We start from the raw sequence: 13,374 nt of genomic DNA, 5'->3' as shown, positions 1-13,374 counted from the left end.
AAAAATTGGCGGTGTTGGCGCGCAATGGCGGGCGCGTGTGGATTGTTGTCGTTGCCGTTTCGGCGGGGAGGTGGGTGGTTGTAGCTTCTAACGGTTGTTTATTTTGCTGTTGTCGTTTTGGGATTGGCGTCCCCGAGGCAGCCTGCGGGTACCGCACGGGCCACTCGCGCCAAGACCTTCCGTCTTTGCCATCGACCATCAACGGAGCCGCCACTCTTTTCCGCTCTGCGCTAACGAAGCAGATCGTCAGCTTGGGCGGAACTTTTCGAGGTCCTCTCAGCATCATATTCTGCAGTACTCTGTGCCTGGGCATCTTCGACCATGGAACAAATCGTCGACACGCACCGAGATGATTTCAAATGGTTTGGCGAAGGCTTCGACGGCTTTCCCAAGCGCCTCCCGGACGACACGGTCGAGTACATTATCTTCATAATCGACTCCAAGCTCACAGACTCGCAAGTCCGTGAGAGGCTTAGAAGTGTCGAGACTGCAGCGAATTTGCTCATTAAGAAACTCCTGAAAGACTACATATGGCAGCGCGAGTCTTTCAAGCTGGAGCTGAAGAGAGAAGATGGCACGTGGTTATTGCGTGGCACCACCAATTATGGCGATTCTGTTGCGGATGAGTGGCTAATCGTCTACTTGCTTCGCGAAATCAGCAAGCAATTTGCCGATGCCTGGATACGCGTGTACGATACAGACGGCGAGTTCCTCCTCATAGAAGCTGCCAATACGCTTCCCAAATGGCTCAACCCGGAAGTTGCAGAGCACAGAGTAAGCTACTATTCACCATCGTCTACAAATCTTCGCTCACACATGCAGGTATGGTTAAACAACGGCCAACTAAAAATCATTCCTCTGGACGGTCCTCCGACTGCCCCAGACAAACGGCCTCTAACACTACTTGAAGCCCGCGACATCATCAAAACGTCCCCATCTAAAGCCACCGACTCTCCTCTCATCGAGTCCGAAGCATTCTACCGCCTTCGGAACTACCCTTCCGAAATCTCTAGCACCCTGCATCACGCGCTCACCACCATCCCACGGCGACTGGCCTTCCTGCTGCACAGCAACCCCGCCTACATCAGCCCCGCTGTCGAGGCCTTCTATCTCCGTGATCCGATTGCGCTCAAGCCGCTGAAACAGGCCGACGAGAAAGGCGGCACCCTGCGATTCCCGCCTGAGGACCTCGTGACCGTGCGCGTGCGCTTCACGAAAGTCGGTTACGCGCAGCTCAAATCGCAGGAGTTTGACGCACCCAACAAGGCGTGGGAAGCGGCGCTCGCTCAACACGTAGAAGCGCAAGAACACGACCGGCTGTTGTTGGGCATGAAGCTGGCGTGCGGCTTCGAGATGTTGGTCGGTGACCCGCAAAACCGCGATAAGCCTGCCGTGCGCGAAATTGAGCTGCTGCTGGAAGACGTTGAGAACGGGGACGACGCCCTGCCGACGGACGCTGAAATTGCTGCGTGGGACCGGCAAGAGGATGACGACAGTTGGATGAACATCAACTATGAGGACTTCGAGCGCGAGCTTGCGGGCAAGAAGGGTTTCACCATGGAGGGCACTCGAGGCACTGAGGAGGGCTTCGGGGATAAGGACGTGCAGGAGAATTTGCGGAAGATGGTTGAGCGGTTCGAGAGCTTCTTGAACGATGAGACGGCTGGTCCGGAAGGGGCGGAGCTCGACGATATGGACGTTGACGATGAGGATGATGAAGACGACGACGAGGACGACAGCGAGGTCAGTAGCGAAGGGGAGGACAAGGCGGCTTCGTTCGATGAAGAGGAGTTCTCGAAAATGATGCGACAGATGATGGGTATGCCCGACGACGTCTACAAAGAAATTATGGAGATGCCCATCGATGAACTCAAAAAGCTGAAGGGCGAGCAAGTTGAGGCACGCCTAAAAGAGAAGGAGACGGAGGCGAAAATGTTCGGGCCTCCAAGACCACCACCAAAGGGTTCCGCAAAGGTGGAAGAGCTGAGTTCTGATGATGAGGATGACGAAGCTTATGATCCGAAAGAAGCGGAAGAGTTCCGCAAAATGATGGAGGGTATGGAGGCAGAGCTCAGGGAGGCTGGAGCACTGAACCTTAATCCGAAGCCTAAGACAGCCGATGGGCAAAAAGCGATCAAAGGAAAGGGCAAGGGAAAGGCGGATGAGGATGATGATGTCGAGGAAATTGAGAGAAGCGACGACGAAGACGGTGAGGTTCTTGACATGGACTATAATATGCTGAAGAATATGCTGGAGGCTTTCAAGGGCCAGGCGGGTATGGCAGGACCTGCGGGCAACATGATGGGCATGATGGGAGTCAACATGCCGAGGGATGAGCCAGAAAAGAAGTAAAACAAGGACATGTAAAATCAAATAGAGCATATGAAGTTCATCTGCAATAACAGGATATCGATATCTTATATAAGCATCGTTTTCACTGTTTGCACGAAAGATTCCGTGGAGGATTGATAGATAGCCTCTTCAATGACGCAATCCACATATTCGCCGGGTAAGCGTAGCGCGCTATCTTATCGGCCCCAGACGAGCAATCCAACTTTTTTCGAACGGCCCCGCGATACAACAACGCCCGACGCCCAAAAGTTCAAAACAGCACACCTCTTCGCGCTCTGCACCCATTCCCCCGCCTAAACAATGCCACCCTACGATAGCGACTCCTCCGGCGACGAGGACTCGGAATTCACCGAGACCAATGTCCTCCTCGGCTACGCCTCCAAAGAGCCAACAGACGACAACTTCAGCCAGCTCGGCGGCCATCCGGTACCATACCCCACCTGCTTCACGACTGTCCCTCCTCCCAAAGTCCAATCCCATGGCCACAATAAAGCTTCCTCAAGCTGACCACGTAACTCAATTTACCACAGACCTGGCTCGACACGACCACAACCCCCTCCTTCGCCCTCACCAAATGCGGCGTCTGCAACACGCCCATGCCGCTCCTCCTCCAGATCAACGGCGACGCGCCGACACACTTCCCGGGCCACTCGCGGCGCCTCTACATCTTCGCGTGCCGCCGCAAGCCGTGCGCGCGCAAAGCCGGCTCGGTGCGCGCCGTCCGCGGCGTGAAGGTCGACGCCGCGCTGGCGGCCGCGGAGCGCAAGAAGAACGAGGAAGAAGCCGCAAAGGCGGAGCAGCGCAGGAAAGAGGAGGAGGAGCGGTGGAAGAAGCAAGGGCAGCTGGGGACCGCACTCTTTGGTGGCGGAGCAGGCCCGACGCCCGCGCAGGCGAACCCGTTTGCTGCGAATCCGTTCGCTGCGAGTGGTGGTGGTGCTGGAGGCGCGATGGCGAACCCGTTCGCGTCGCCGGCGAGCGGGCTGGCGGCGAAACCGCCGCAGGCGGTGGTGGGCGGCAAGAAGGAGGACGAGCTGAGCCAGACCTTTGCGGAAAAAGCACGCATCGCCGCCGCCGCTCCCGCCACCAGCGACCAACCCGCCGCCGCAGCAGCAGCAGCACGCCCGCCGTACGAGCCCTGGCCGACGGACGCCTCGGCGCTGGCCAAGCCGTATCCGTCCTACCACCTCGACGCCGACTACGAGACGCTGTCGCCCGAAGACAACTCGCTGCCCGCAAACGCGCAGCTGGACCCCAACGCCGCGGACCCAGACGACGCGGCGGGCGAGGGCAGCGGAAGTGGTGCAGGCGCCGCGAGCAAGGAAGATAAGCAGATCTACGAGTCCCTCATGGACAAGACGTTCCAGCGCTTCGCGGACCGCCTGGCGCAGAACCCCGAGCAGGTGCTGCGGTACGAGTGGAACGGGCTGCCGCTGCTGTACAGCAAGACCGACGCCGTGGGCAAGCTGCTTGATAGCGGGGACGATGATGATAATGAGGATATGGAGGAGGGCAAGGTCAAGACGGCGGGCGGTCGTGGGAAGGGCATGCCCAAGTGCGCCAATTGCGGCGCGGGCCGCGTCTTCGAGGTGCAGTTGACGCCGCAGGCTATTGCGGAGCTCGAGGCTGAGGAGTTGGGTCTCGATGGAATGGAGTGGGGCACGATCATTGTTGGCGTTTGCTCCAAGGATTGTGTGACCAAGGATGCGAAGGACGGGGAGGCTGAGTACTTGGAGGAGTGGGTGGGTGTGCAGTGGGAGGAGGTTGCTGACAGGAAGTAATGTAAGCGATGTCTGAACGATTCCGTTGGTAGGGTAGAAGGTGGGATGGAAAAAGTTTGGAGTGAGCACTTTCGGCGTTTTTTGGTCATTACGAGATATCACGGCATGAGAGAAGAGCAAATGAAGGGATGATTTTGTTTTTTCTTTCCTCTAATGGTTTCAGCGAGTTCATCACTGATCGAGCTTCCTTGATGCTGGTGACTTGTTCTTGCATTGTAGGACATATTTCAGCCTCCAGCGCAAAACAACCGGTGCTCCATTTCTCTACCAGCTTGGTTCCGAAGTAAGAGCATGCGATAAGCCTTGCAACTCAAGATGGAACCGCACTATTTCGTCATCTCGTAAAACGCCGTTTCCCTTTTTGTCTCCGCCATACTCGTGCATTCCGAACCTTTTAGGGCGGGTGCCGTGCCCAAAGATATCTTTAAAGCAACAAAATGATGAGAGCACCAAGCAGTGATTAGTGCCCCTGGAGCAGGTACGAGATAGAATGAAGAAACACAAGGATCTGAGGTCTGGTATTAAGGTTGGTGGTAACGTCATCAAGCAACGCGCTTACGCGGGCTGCTCGTAGGCACGCCTGATCAACCTCGAGAATTCTGTTACGAAAGCATGTTAGCATACCATAGAAGACGGAAACCCCCCTTGCAAGCGTGCAGGACACGGAAGACTTACGGTCGAACTTGACGTTCTCCCTCACGACGGTGCCCTTGGCCTCGTTCTCCTTGTTCAAAGGCACCTTGACGTTGTCACCGTCGATGGTCCAGCCGCACACGTCGCCGACGAAGTGCTCAAACTCCTTGCCCTTCTTGTTCAACCAAGTCTCGAGGATGGGGCGCTCGATCTCGCGCACGGCCTGGGAGACGACGACGGCGATGCGGACGCACATCAGCTCCTCGAAGCCCGACACGTCGGCGATCAGGTCGGCGTACAGGTCGTCGCTGTCGAGCGTGGCCCAGAAGCCCTGGTAGTCGGCGGCGCCCAGCAGGTTGCTCAGCACGCTGAGCTTCTGCACGGCCTCGCTGAGGGCCGGGTCGCCGGCGGCCGGGTTCGCGGTCGAGGTGCTCGACAGCGGCGCGAGGATGTGCGGCGGCAGCAGCGACAGGCAGAGCGAGAAGTCGGGCGATTGGAAGACGGTCAGAGACTTGACCAGGATGTTGGTGATGGTCTCATCGCGGGCCAGGTGGGGGTTGAACTGGTAGCTGTGGACGCGCCGATTCGTGTTAGCGATGCTTGCTTGAAAAGTGCATGCGGTGACAGAAAAGTAGGAGAATCGCGCTTTCAGATAGAGCTAATAAAGACGCTTCAGTGGACAGGAGGGTTCAGACTCCGACGCCCTCAGGTAATAGGAAACGTGTGGTATTTGATCATCATTGCAACAAGGGCAGACGCGCAGGCCAGACGAAAAGATGTAGGACGCGACCAAGATCGCAGATGAGGCCGGAAGATTGGAAACGAGGGCGGGAATAACGTACAGCTTCAGCAGAGCCAGGTTGGCGTAGCAGTCGTAGGTCTGGCTCTCGCACTGCTGCATCACATAGTCCTGGAAGACGGCAGTGGTCTCGGGGTTGTACCGATCCAGACCGTTGAGGATCTGGTCGATGTGTTCCGGCCGTTCCTGCGCGAAGTCGAAGGGGATGCCCATGGTGTGCGGATGTGGTGGGCAGCAAGGCCGAAGTGGAAGAGGTTGGAGGGGTTCGTGCTGGAGATTTTGGTGAGCCACAAAGCTCGCATTTTCGTCGTCGCGAGCCCCGAGTGGGCGGCACGTGATCTTCCCCGGACCACAAGACAAGACATCGACCACGGTTCCGCATATGTGCCCAGCAAGTGTCAAAAGTGCAGTCGAAGTTGATCATACTTCTGTCCGTTTAAGTTTCAGATGGTGATACGTTGAGGTAACAAATATAAGTAATGACTATTGGTAGTGTGTATTTATCAACATGTCTATTCATACATGGGTAGAGACTAGCTATACTTGAATACAAGGATTACATTGTTTACATCTAATTTGGCGAACGCGTATGATCGCGGAAAACTGACTATGCCTTGTTCTTTTCGAAAAGCAGCTTCAACCATTCCGAACCCCTCCTCTTCTGCAGCCACTCCTTCAAGTCCGCCCTCAACTGTGCGTCTGGCCTCCACTGTCCCTCCGCTTTCCCCGTGATATCAATGCCGCGGTCAGTGCAGGCAACGAGCACCTCTTCAGGCCTAAGAGCGTCGACACCACCATCGCGGCGCAGAAGCGCGTCATCAAGCGTCAGGTATCTTAAATGCCTCCGCAGCTTGATCATCCACAATATCGACGGCATGATGGTGTAGGCTTTAGTCCGATCCCACAGGGTAGAGCGCACATTGAAGTTGGTAGCGGCATGGTGCAGGTACAGATGTACCGAGGTTTTGGGGGAATGTGTCAAGTTCTTCGTGGCCTGGTCGAGGTTGAGATGTAGCGTATCCAGTGCCCTCATAGTCTCACCATCACCCTGCGGCACGCGGTGCTGATCTATGCGGGCGGCAGCTTGAGTATCGGCCAGCAGCTTTCGGCCGCCACGGCGCTGGTCCTCGCGCTTGCGCTCGGCCTTCTCAACCTGGCGGGGAATGCGGCAAGGCAGCGGAACGAGACCGTCGACGAAGATGACGATGACCGGCAGCCACTCGCCGCATAGTAGGAGCAGCACGGCGAAGGCGGGCACGCGGCGCATGTCATGCTGCGACCGGCGCAACAGCTGGAACTCGCCGCGTGTGAAGGCCACGTCCAATGCGTCCATGCCGGGCTTGATCTGCACAAACGGCTCTTTGTTCTGGCGCAGGCGCTCCAAGACGGCCTTGGCCAGCTTGCGGTTGTTCCATATGCTCTTCACACCGGCCTTGTAGAACTTCCAGTAGGCTTTGCCGGATTGGAGGCCATAGCTGAGGATGTTTTGGTCGGGCCTCCGCGGAGGAACGTCGACGAGCTCGGGGAGGGTCGAAGCCGGGGGATTGGCGCGCTCTCTGTTAATCAGGTCGAGCTTAGGCTGGGACTTGGAGGGCGGCCTGGAGGGCGAGGTGGCCGCTTGTTGGTGGACGGCGCGGCGACAGGCAAATTGGAGCGGAGTGAGGGTGAAGGGCGACGGGGCAACCCGCGCACTGCCTATGCGGGAGATCATGGCATAGAGCAGCTGGCGTGGGTGCCGAATGGAGGTATGCGGCGGTTTGGGGTTGGGTGGAAATTATTTGGAGAGGGAAAGTTGCCGCGGCTCAGTTCGTGTGACGCGCTTGACGCGCCGGCGCTGGCGTCATGACCACCACCTTTCTTCCTTCCCCTCCTCGCTGCCGGTCGCATTGGATACCTGAAATGGCTACGTTATGGCGAGTAACCTACCGCCGACAGGCTTGTGGCGACGATCAGTTGCTGGACGATATGCTTGCCTCGGCTCGAATCTCCAAATCTGATCTGCGCTGCTGGCTGCTGCTCCACATGCTTCCGCAAATGTCCCGCTCTTCCACGTTGCCTTCCAGCCCGCCGACTATATAACTCTCGGGCCTGTGCTGTTTTTCGACGCCAAAAATCACCATGGCCGTCTCCAAACTTGCTTCCCCTGTAGTGGGAGCCATCACGAATCCTTTGATCACGGGACCCTTGCTTTTATTGCTCACCAAAGCCCCTGACCACGTCAAAGAGCCCATCATTCGTCACCTCGCCAGCATTGCTCCTCAACTAACCATTCGCCGCGTCGTGTCCTCATTGAAGTGGCTCTGCGCCATCGGCCTGGTCAAGCATGTCAATTCATGGCTCAATTCACTCGCAACCAATGGCTGGAGCATCCGTAGCGATGCCAATCGCTGGGTCTGGTCCCAGGAAATTGCCGTTGTGACCGGCGGTTGTGGCGGTATCGGCGAAGTAGTAGTGAATGGTCTCATCCAGCGCGGCGTCAAGGTGGCTATATTAGATGTGCAACCTCTGCCTAAAAGACTGGAACATTGTACGTCCCTTTCAATCGGCCTTGCCCACTTTCTAACAGATCTCAGCAAATGTTTTCTTCCAGCACTGCGACATCACCGACCCTGATGCCGTCAACCGTGCAGCAGACCAAATCAGGTCCACCTTGGGTCAACCTTCGATCCTGGTCAACAATGCGGGCATTGGCGCCTCTCATACCATTCTCAACACTAGTCCTGAACATCTGAACAAGATTTTCGGGGTCAATCTGTTCTCTCACTGGTATACATGCCAAGCTTTCTTGCCGGACATGATCAAGCACAACAAGGGCCATGTCGTCACTGTCGCCAGTACCGCCAGCTTTGTGGCCCTGCCGAACATCGCCGACTACGCTGCCACAAAGACCGGCGCTCTTGCTTTCCACGAAGGTATACTTTTGCATCACACCCCTTGCATCGTTGCCACAGCTCACGCTTTCACAGGCCTTACCCAAGAGCTCCGCCACCGCCATGGGGCCCCCAATGTCCACACCACCGTCGTTCATCCCAGCTGGACTAGTACGGCTCTCATCGCCCATCACGCCAAAGAACTTGAGCGCCACTACGGCCCTCTCCTGACGCCCGCATCTGTGGGCAATTCCATCCTGGAGCAAATTTTTGCCTGCCGTGGAAACCAATTGATATTGCCCAAACCCCACTCGTTCCTTTCAGGCTTCAGAGGATTACCCAACTGGATGCAGGAGAAGTTCCGAGACAATGCAAGCAAGGCACGCATGGGTGATGGCACGAAGCTTTGAGATGACCATTTTACCCATTTGAGCCTCCTCAAATAGTCCAGATTCTATGCACGCAATAACTGGCAAATTTCTTGAATTGACTGATTTATAGCTTCAATGTCTTCGACTGCGGCAGCGTTTTTTCGATCGCGTGACGTTGCGGTTCGATGCATATGCATGCATGACCAGGTGACAACACATGCATGCTCGACACTGCACCGTGACAATTGAGCATAAAAAACTTCCACACCTTTCAGTGTTGCTGATTTCCAAGTCTGGCTCGACCTACAGTTGTTAAGACTAAGATTCACTAATGATTCGGCAGTCGAAGGCAGCATGAAGCTTAGAGATGCCCCCGACGATTGCCATTTCCGGGATCCCATTTGAGGAGTCATCCAAACTCTTTCACCAGATGCAGAAAATGTTACTCACTCGCGACACTTGCGATTAGACAGTGTGGACTTGTCGTTGATTCGTTGTACTTTCCCTTCATGTCCACCTAATCCGATTTAGCACGCCAAGAGACGGTCGAACAAAGGCTATCACAACCTTTCATTCCTTGGGAATATCAGACCACGGAGTGACTCGATAGCACGGCTCGTTTAGTTACACAGATCCTCATTGCTGGGCCGTTGGCGCCTGTCAAATGCAACCATCCAGCTCCGTTCTTCCACCCGACGTTGCACAAACGCGCATACCTAAGCTGCAGGGGACCGCATAGTGCATGGAAATCCCTTGAACCACCAAGCCGCATTGCTCAAATGGCTGCGTATCTGCTACTGTTCCTCCCAGCTGACTCACCATTGGATATCACTTCAGACACCCTGTTGCAATATTCGACAACACCCGATCTCACATCCATTGAATGTCTTACCACCACCAATGGTGCCTCAAGCAGAATGACATGTTAACGTTGGAGGATAGGGCTACAGCCAAGTTTGCGTTGGTGAGTATCCGTAATTCTTTTGCATTGAGACAAAGCCAATATACATCATCACGCACAGCATGCGCTGCCAAGACCATACGACTAAAAGAGTGATGGTGGTATGTAGTGGCGATTGGGGGTTCTGCATACTTGACATTTTTCAGCCGCAGCATGCGTCTGCATGTACCCCTAATGCAGGCTGACATTTCGGCAGACGCCATCCCTACCGCCGCTCATGCAGAACACAGTCTGCAGGCCCTGCTGTCCAGACGCCATGCCGTGTACCATGGTGACGACATACCGCCAACTGCAGCTGAACTTTCTGAAGTCTTGACGTCGTTCCCGAGCCATGCAAACACCTACACCGCCACCAGGCTTGCTGACATGGTTTAATACCCTTCCATCTTCCAATTGATGGTGCAGCAACGCGTCCACTCCCGACCTCAGCACCACCATGCTCCTCTTCGTCATGCCTGTCTTCACGTCTCAGCTTCTCCTCATTTCCCCAGCAGCCCTCTGCCAGGCCTTACCACCACTACCCGTCCTTACCCCACAAGGCACCTACCACCCAAACACCAGCATACCAGGCGTAGAGCAATTCCTCGGCATCCCCTACGCAGAGCCTCCGCTAGGCGCCTTACGATTCGCCGACCCACAGCCCTACACATCGGGCGACCCGTCGCAGCAAATCGACGCGACGAGCTACGGGCCCGCGTGCCTGCAAGACCGCGCCTTCGAGGCCGCAAACGGCCTGAGCGAGGACTGCCTGACGCTGAACATCTACCGCCCGACAGCGGCCGCCGTCAACCCCACCCCCAACACCCCCAACAACACCACCAGCTCCTCCCCGCTCCTCCCAGTCCTCATCTACATCTACGGCGGCGCCAACATCGGCGGCCAATCGCAGCACTACACCGCCTCCAACCTCGTCCTGCACTCGCTCAACCTCCTGCACCCCACCACCACTGCCACCAACACCCCCAAGCCCGTCCTCGCCGTCACCCTCAACTACCGCACCGGCGGCCTCGGCTTCCTGTCCAACACGCTCTTCGCCCGCAACAACCTGCTCAACACCGGTCTAAAAGACCAGCGACTGGCGCTGCGCTGGCTGCGCGCCAACGTCGCGGCCTTTGGCGGCGACCCGCGGCGGATGGTGATTTTCGGGCAGAGCGCGGGCAGCTTCGATGTGTGGACGCAGGTGAGGTATGAGGCGTACGTTGCTTCCTCCGCCGGCTCCTCCGTTGAAGAGAAGAAAGGTGGTGATGGTGAGGGTGATGGCCAGTTGTTCCGCGGCGCGATAATGGAGAGCGGGGGGCCTGGCAGCCTCGCGCTGAGGGGCGTGCGGCCGGAGGAGGGGGACGGGTTTCTCGAGGGGAGTTTGAGGGCGTTGGGGTGTCCGTCTGCTGTTGCGAACGGCGGGACGGGGCAGGAGGAGGCGTTGGCGTGTTTGAGGGGGGTGGGGGTGGAGGAGTTGATGCAGGTTTGGTATAATAGCTCGAGTGAGCTGTATAACACGTTGGACGAGTTTGTGCAGTTGCCGGTTGGGTTCGGGATAGATGGCGAGTGGGTGAAGTCGGAGAATTATTGGGACGAGGACGCTGCGCAGATTCCGATGGTGAGTGTGTGGGGCTGCTGTTGTAGTTTGCCTGGCGGTGTTGAAAGTGTCTGGCGGGGAGGTCTTTGCAGATGATAAGGGCTGACCGTGAGCGCCGCCCGGCGTGGGACAGATGATTGGAGATACCCTGAACGAAGGCAGCTTGTACGGCCGTGTGCCTACCGGTTTGGCGACCAACGAGACCTATCTGGCTCAAGTTGTTGCGAGTAAGTACTTTTATTCCAGCTTCTCCTGCTTCTTCTTCTTCTTCTGCCCTCAGAAACATTACCACCAGTCATCCAAACAACACTGACGCCTCAAACCAGAAAACCTCCACACCACAGACCTCACCCTCGCCCGCCCCGTGCTTTCCACCTACTACAACCACACCGCCGCCGAAAACGGCCGCGGCTTCGACGCCGACCCCACCGCCCCAGACTCCTACTACATCGGCGAAGCAGTCCTGGGCGACGCGGTGCAGGACATCCCACGGCGAATCAACCTAGGGCGGCACGCTTCCGGCGCGGACGCGCCCAACACGACGACGGCCACCACCACCACCGCTAGCGGCAGTTGCGGCGGCGGCGGCGGCGGCGGCGGCGTCGGGAAGAAAGCAGGAGGAGCAAAGACGTGGGGGTACCGGTGGTCGCAGAAGCCACGGTTGAGCCTGTTTAACGAGCGCTTCTACGGCTTCCCGCCGGACGTGCCGGACGCGAATAAGATCCGAGCCGGCGTGTTGCACGCCTCCGAGTTGGGGTCCGTGTTCGGTGACATTTACGGGTGGCCGGATGCGGTGGAGCAGGATAAACAGCTGGCGAGTTTGGTGCAGTCGATGTGAGTTGGCTCTGTTCCGTAGGCCATTGCTGCAAAGGGGGCGTGGATGGAATGACGTTGCAGCATGGTCCCTGGAAGCCTGAAGAGGAAATGACGGGCTGACCGCTGTTTTTCTATCATTAGGTGGATATCCTTCGCCTACGACCTGGACCCGAACTGCCACGGAAGTAAGCAGTTTCTTCCTTCCTCCGAGCTCCTTACTGACGAATTCTCCCCGCGGCAGTCCCGGATGTCCCGCACTGGGATAATTACGATCCTTCGTCAGCCGCCATCTTCAACTTCGAAAACCAAGGCTCTACGACGCCGGGAATGATTCCAGACGACATGCGCCTGGACAGCTATGTAAGTCCTCTCATTCGCTCTAGCTGTGCCCCACTGCCGTGCCCCTGGCTTGACCTATCCTTGCTTCGATCGAACGGACTTTACCTAGGCCCGAGAGCGCTGTTTCATCCTGATCCAGATGCTAACAATTAGGGGTTCATCCCGTGTAATACGAAAAGAACGCATATAAAGACGCTGCAGCGAGAGCGGGTCTACCGCCACTGCCCGAGATCAAGGTTTGAAGGCCAGTCCCGGGAAAGACAGAGAGATGGGGGCGGCGACGTATAGAGGGAGTGGACAAGTTACGTTCTAGACTCGTTTAACTAAACAACATCGAACTGAGCCTCGCTTTCGCAAGGATGGATCCGAGAGAATTAGGCGACTAGACTTTTTACTTCTGATGATATCGGGTGTGACGAGATAAAGCGCTAAGCATGACTAAGAAAGCCTATTTCACAACCCTATTCACGGAAATGTCCGGCAAAAACGGGCCCATCTCACCCAATGAACCCGCAAAACTTCTTTTTTCCTCCAGGTCTAAGAGGGTTGATCCCTTACTTATGCTTATCAGTACGACACTTTATTTGACCCCAAACAGACCATTTCCCCACCTCGGCCTCGCATATTATACTAGATGCGAATGGCTTACGAATTCGCCCCTCCGTTAGGTACCGCTTCTCGCCTTGTTCCGTGTCTCGGAACCAAGCGGAAGATACGGGAGTGAGAAATACCCCGAGGCCGAGCACGACTGGAAAAGGGCGGTGGAACTAAGTGTGGAGATTGATAGACCACTAATCGGCTTGTCGTTCTCGGTCGGTCTTTTGGGGAATGCGAAAAGGAGAACTCTGGCGCAATAGCTTGCGTGGCCAGATTTATCGG

At 56.5% G+C, this 13,374-nt stretch overlaps 6 protein-coding genes across 6 annotated transcripts; 4 read left to right on the top strand and 2 right to left on the bottom strand.

Moving 5' to 3' along the window:
• Positions 1-321: 321 nt before the first annotated feature.
• On the top strand, positions 322-2,352 carry LTHEOB_4801 (SGT1 domain-containing protein; the record flags this gene model as incomplete). The annotated part of the gene is made up of 2 exons (XM_035513876.1): positions 322-774; positions 823-2,352. The coding sequence occupies 2 exons, from the start codon at positions 322-324 to the stop codon at positions 2,350-2,352; spliced, it is 1,983 nt and encodes a 660-aa protein (XP_035374243.1).
• A 300-nt stretch (positions 2,353-2,652) lies between these two features.
• Positions 2,653-4,130, top strand: LTHEOB_4800 (Pdcd2-c domain-containing protein; the record flags this gene model as incomplete). Its single annotated transcript, XM_035513875.1, has 2 exons — positions 2,653-2,778; positions 2,883-4,130. The coding sequence occupies 2 exons, from the start codon at positions 2,653-2,655 to the stop codon at positions 4,128-4,130; spliced, it is 1,374 nt and encodes a 457-aa protein (XP_035374242.1).
• Positions 4,131-4,685: 555 nt separating this feature from the next.
• Positions 4,686-5,775, bottom strand: LTHEOB_4799 (Eukaryotic translation initiation factor 3; the record flags this gene model as incomplete). The annotated part of the gene is made up of 3 exons (XM_035513872.1): positions 4,686-4,729; positions 4,806-5,332; positions 5,606-5,775. The coding sequence occupies 3 exons, from the start codon at positions 5,773-5,775 to the stop codon at positions 4,686-4,688; spliced, it is 741 nt and encodes a 246-aa protein (XP_035374241.1).
• Positions 5,776-6,169: 394 nt separating this feature from the next.
• On the bottom strand, positions 6,170-7,273 carry LTHEOB_4798 (LETM1-like protein; the record flags this gene model as incomplete). The annotated part of the gene is made up of 1 exon (XM_035513871.1): positions 6,170-7,273. One exon carries the CDS (start codon positions 7,271-7,273, stop codon positions 6,170-6,172), a length of 1,104 nt encoding a protein of 367 aa, XP_035374240.1.
• A 407-nt stretch (positions 7,274-7,680) lies between these two features.
• LTHEOB_4797 (Short-chain dehydrogenase/reductase SDR) lies at positions 7,681-8,842 on the top strand (the record flags this gene model as incomplete). Its single annotated transcript, XM_035513870.1, has 3 exons — positions 7,681-8,089; positions 8,136-8,474; positions 8,529-8,842. 3 exons carry the CDS (start codon positions 7,681-7,683, stop codon positions 8,840-8,842), a joined length of 1,062 nt encoding a protein of 353 aa, XP_035374239.1.
• A 1,358-nt stretch (positions 8,843-10,200) lies between these two features.
• On the top strand, positions 10,201-13,036 carry LTHEOB_4796 (Alpha beta hydrolase fold protein; the record flags this gene model as incomplete). The annotated part of the gene is made up of 6 exons (XM_035513869.1): positions 10,201-11,361; positions 11,474-11,567; positions 11,667-12,174; positions 12,298-12,341; positions 12,398-12,516; positions 13,031-13,036. 6 exons carry the CDS (start codon positions 10,201-10,203, stop codon positions 13,034-13,036), a joined length of 1,932 nt encoding a protein of 643 aa, XP_035374238.1.
• Between the last annotated feature and the right edge of the window lie 338 nt (positions 13,037-13,374).

Source organism: Lasiodiplodia theobromae, assembly GCF_012971845.1.
Source record: "Lasiodiplodia theobromae strain AM2As chromosome Unknown scaffold_13, whole genome shotgun sequence".
Classification (NCBI taxonomy): domain Eukaryota; kingdom Fungi; phylum Ascomycota; class Dothideomycetes; order Botryosphaeriales; family Botryosphaeriaceae; genus Lasiodiplodia; species Lasiodiplodia theobromae.
This window is presented reverse-complemented; position numbering and strand designations above follow the sequence as displayed.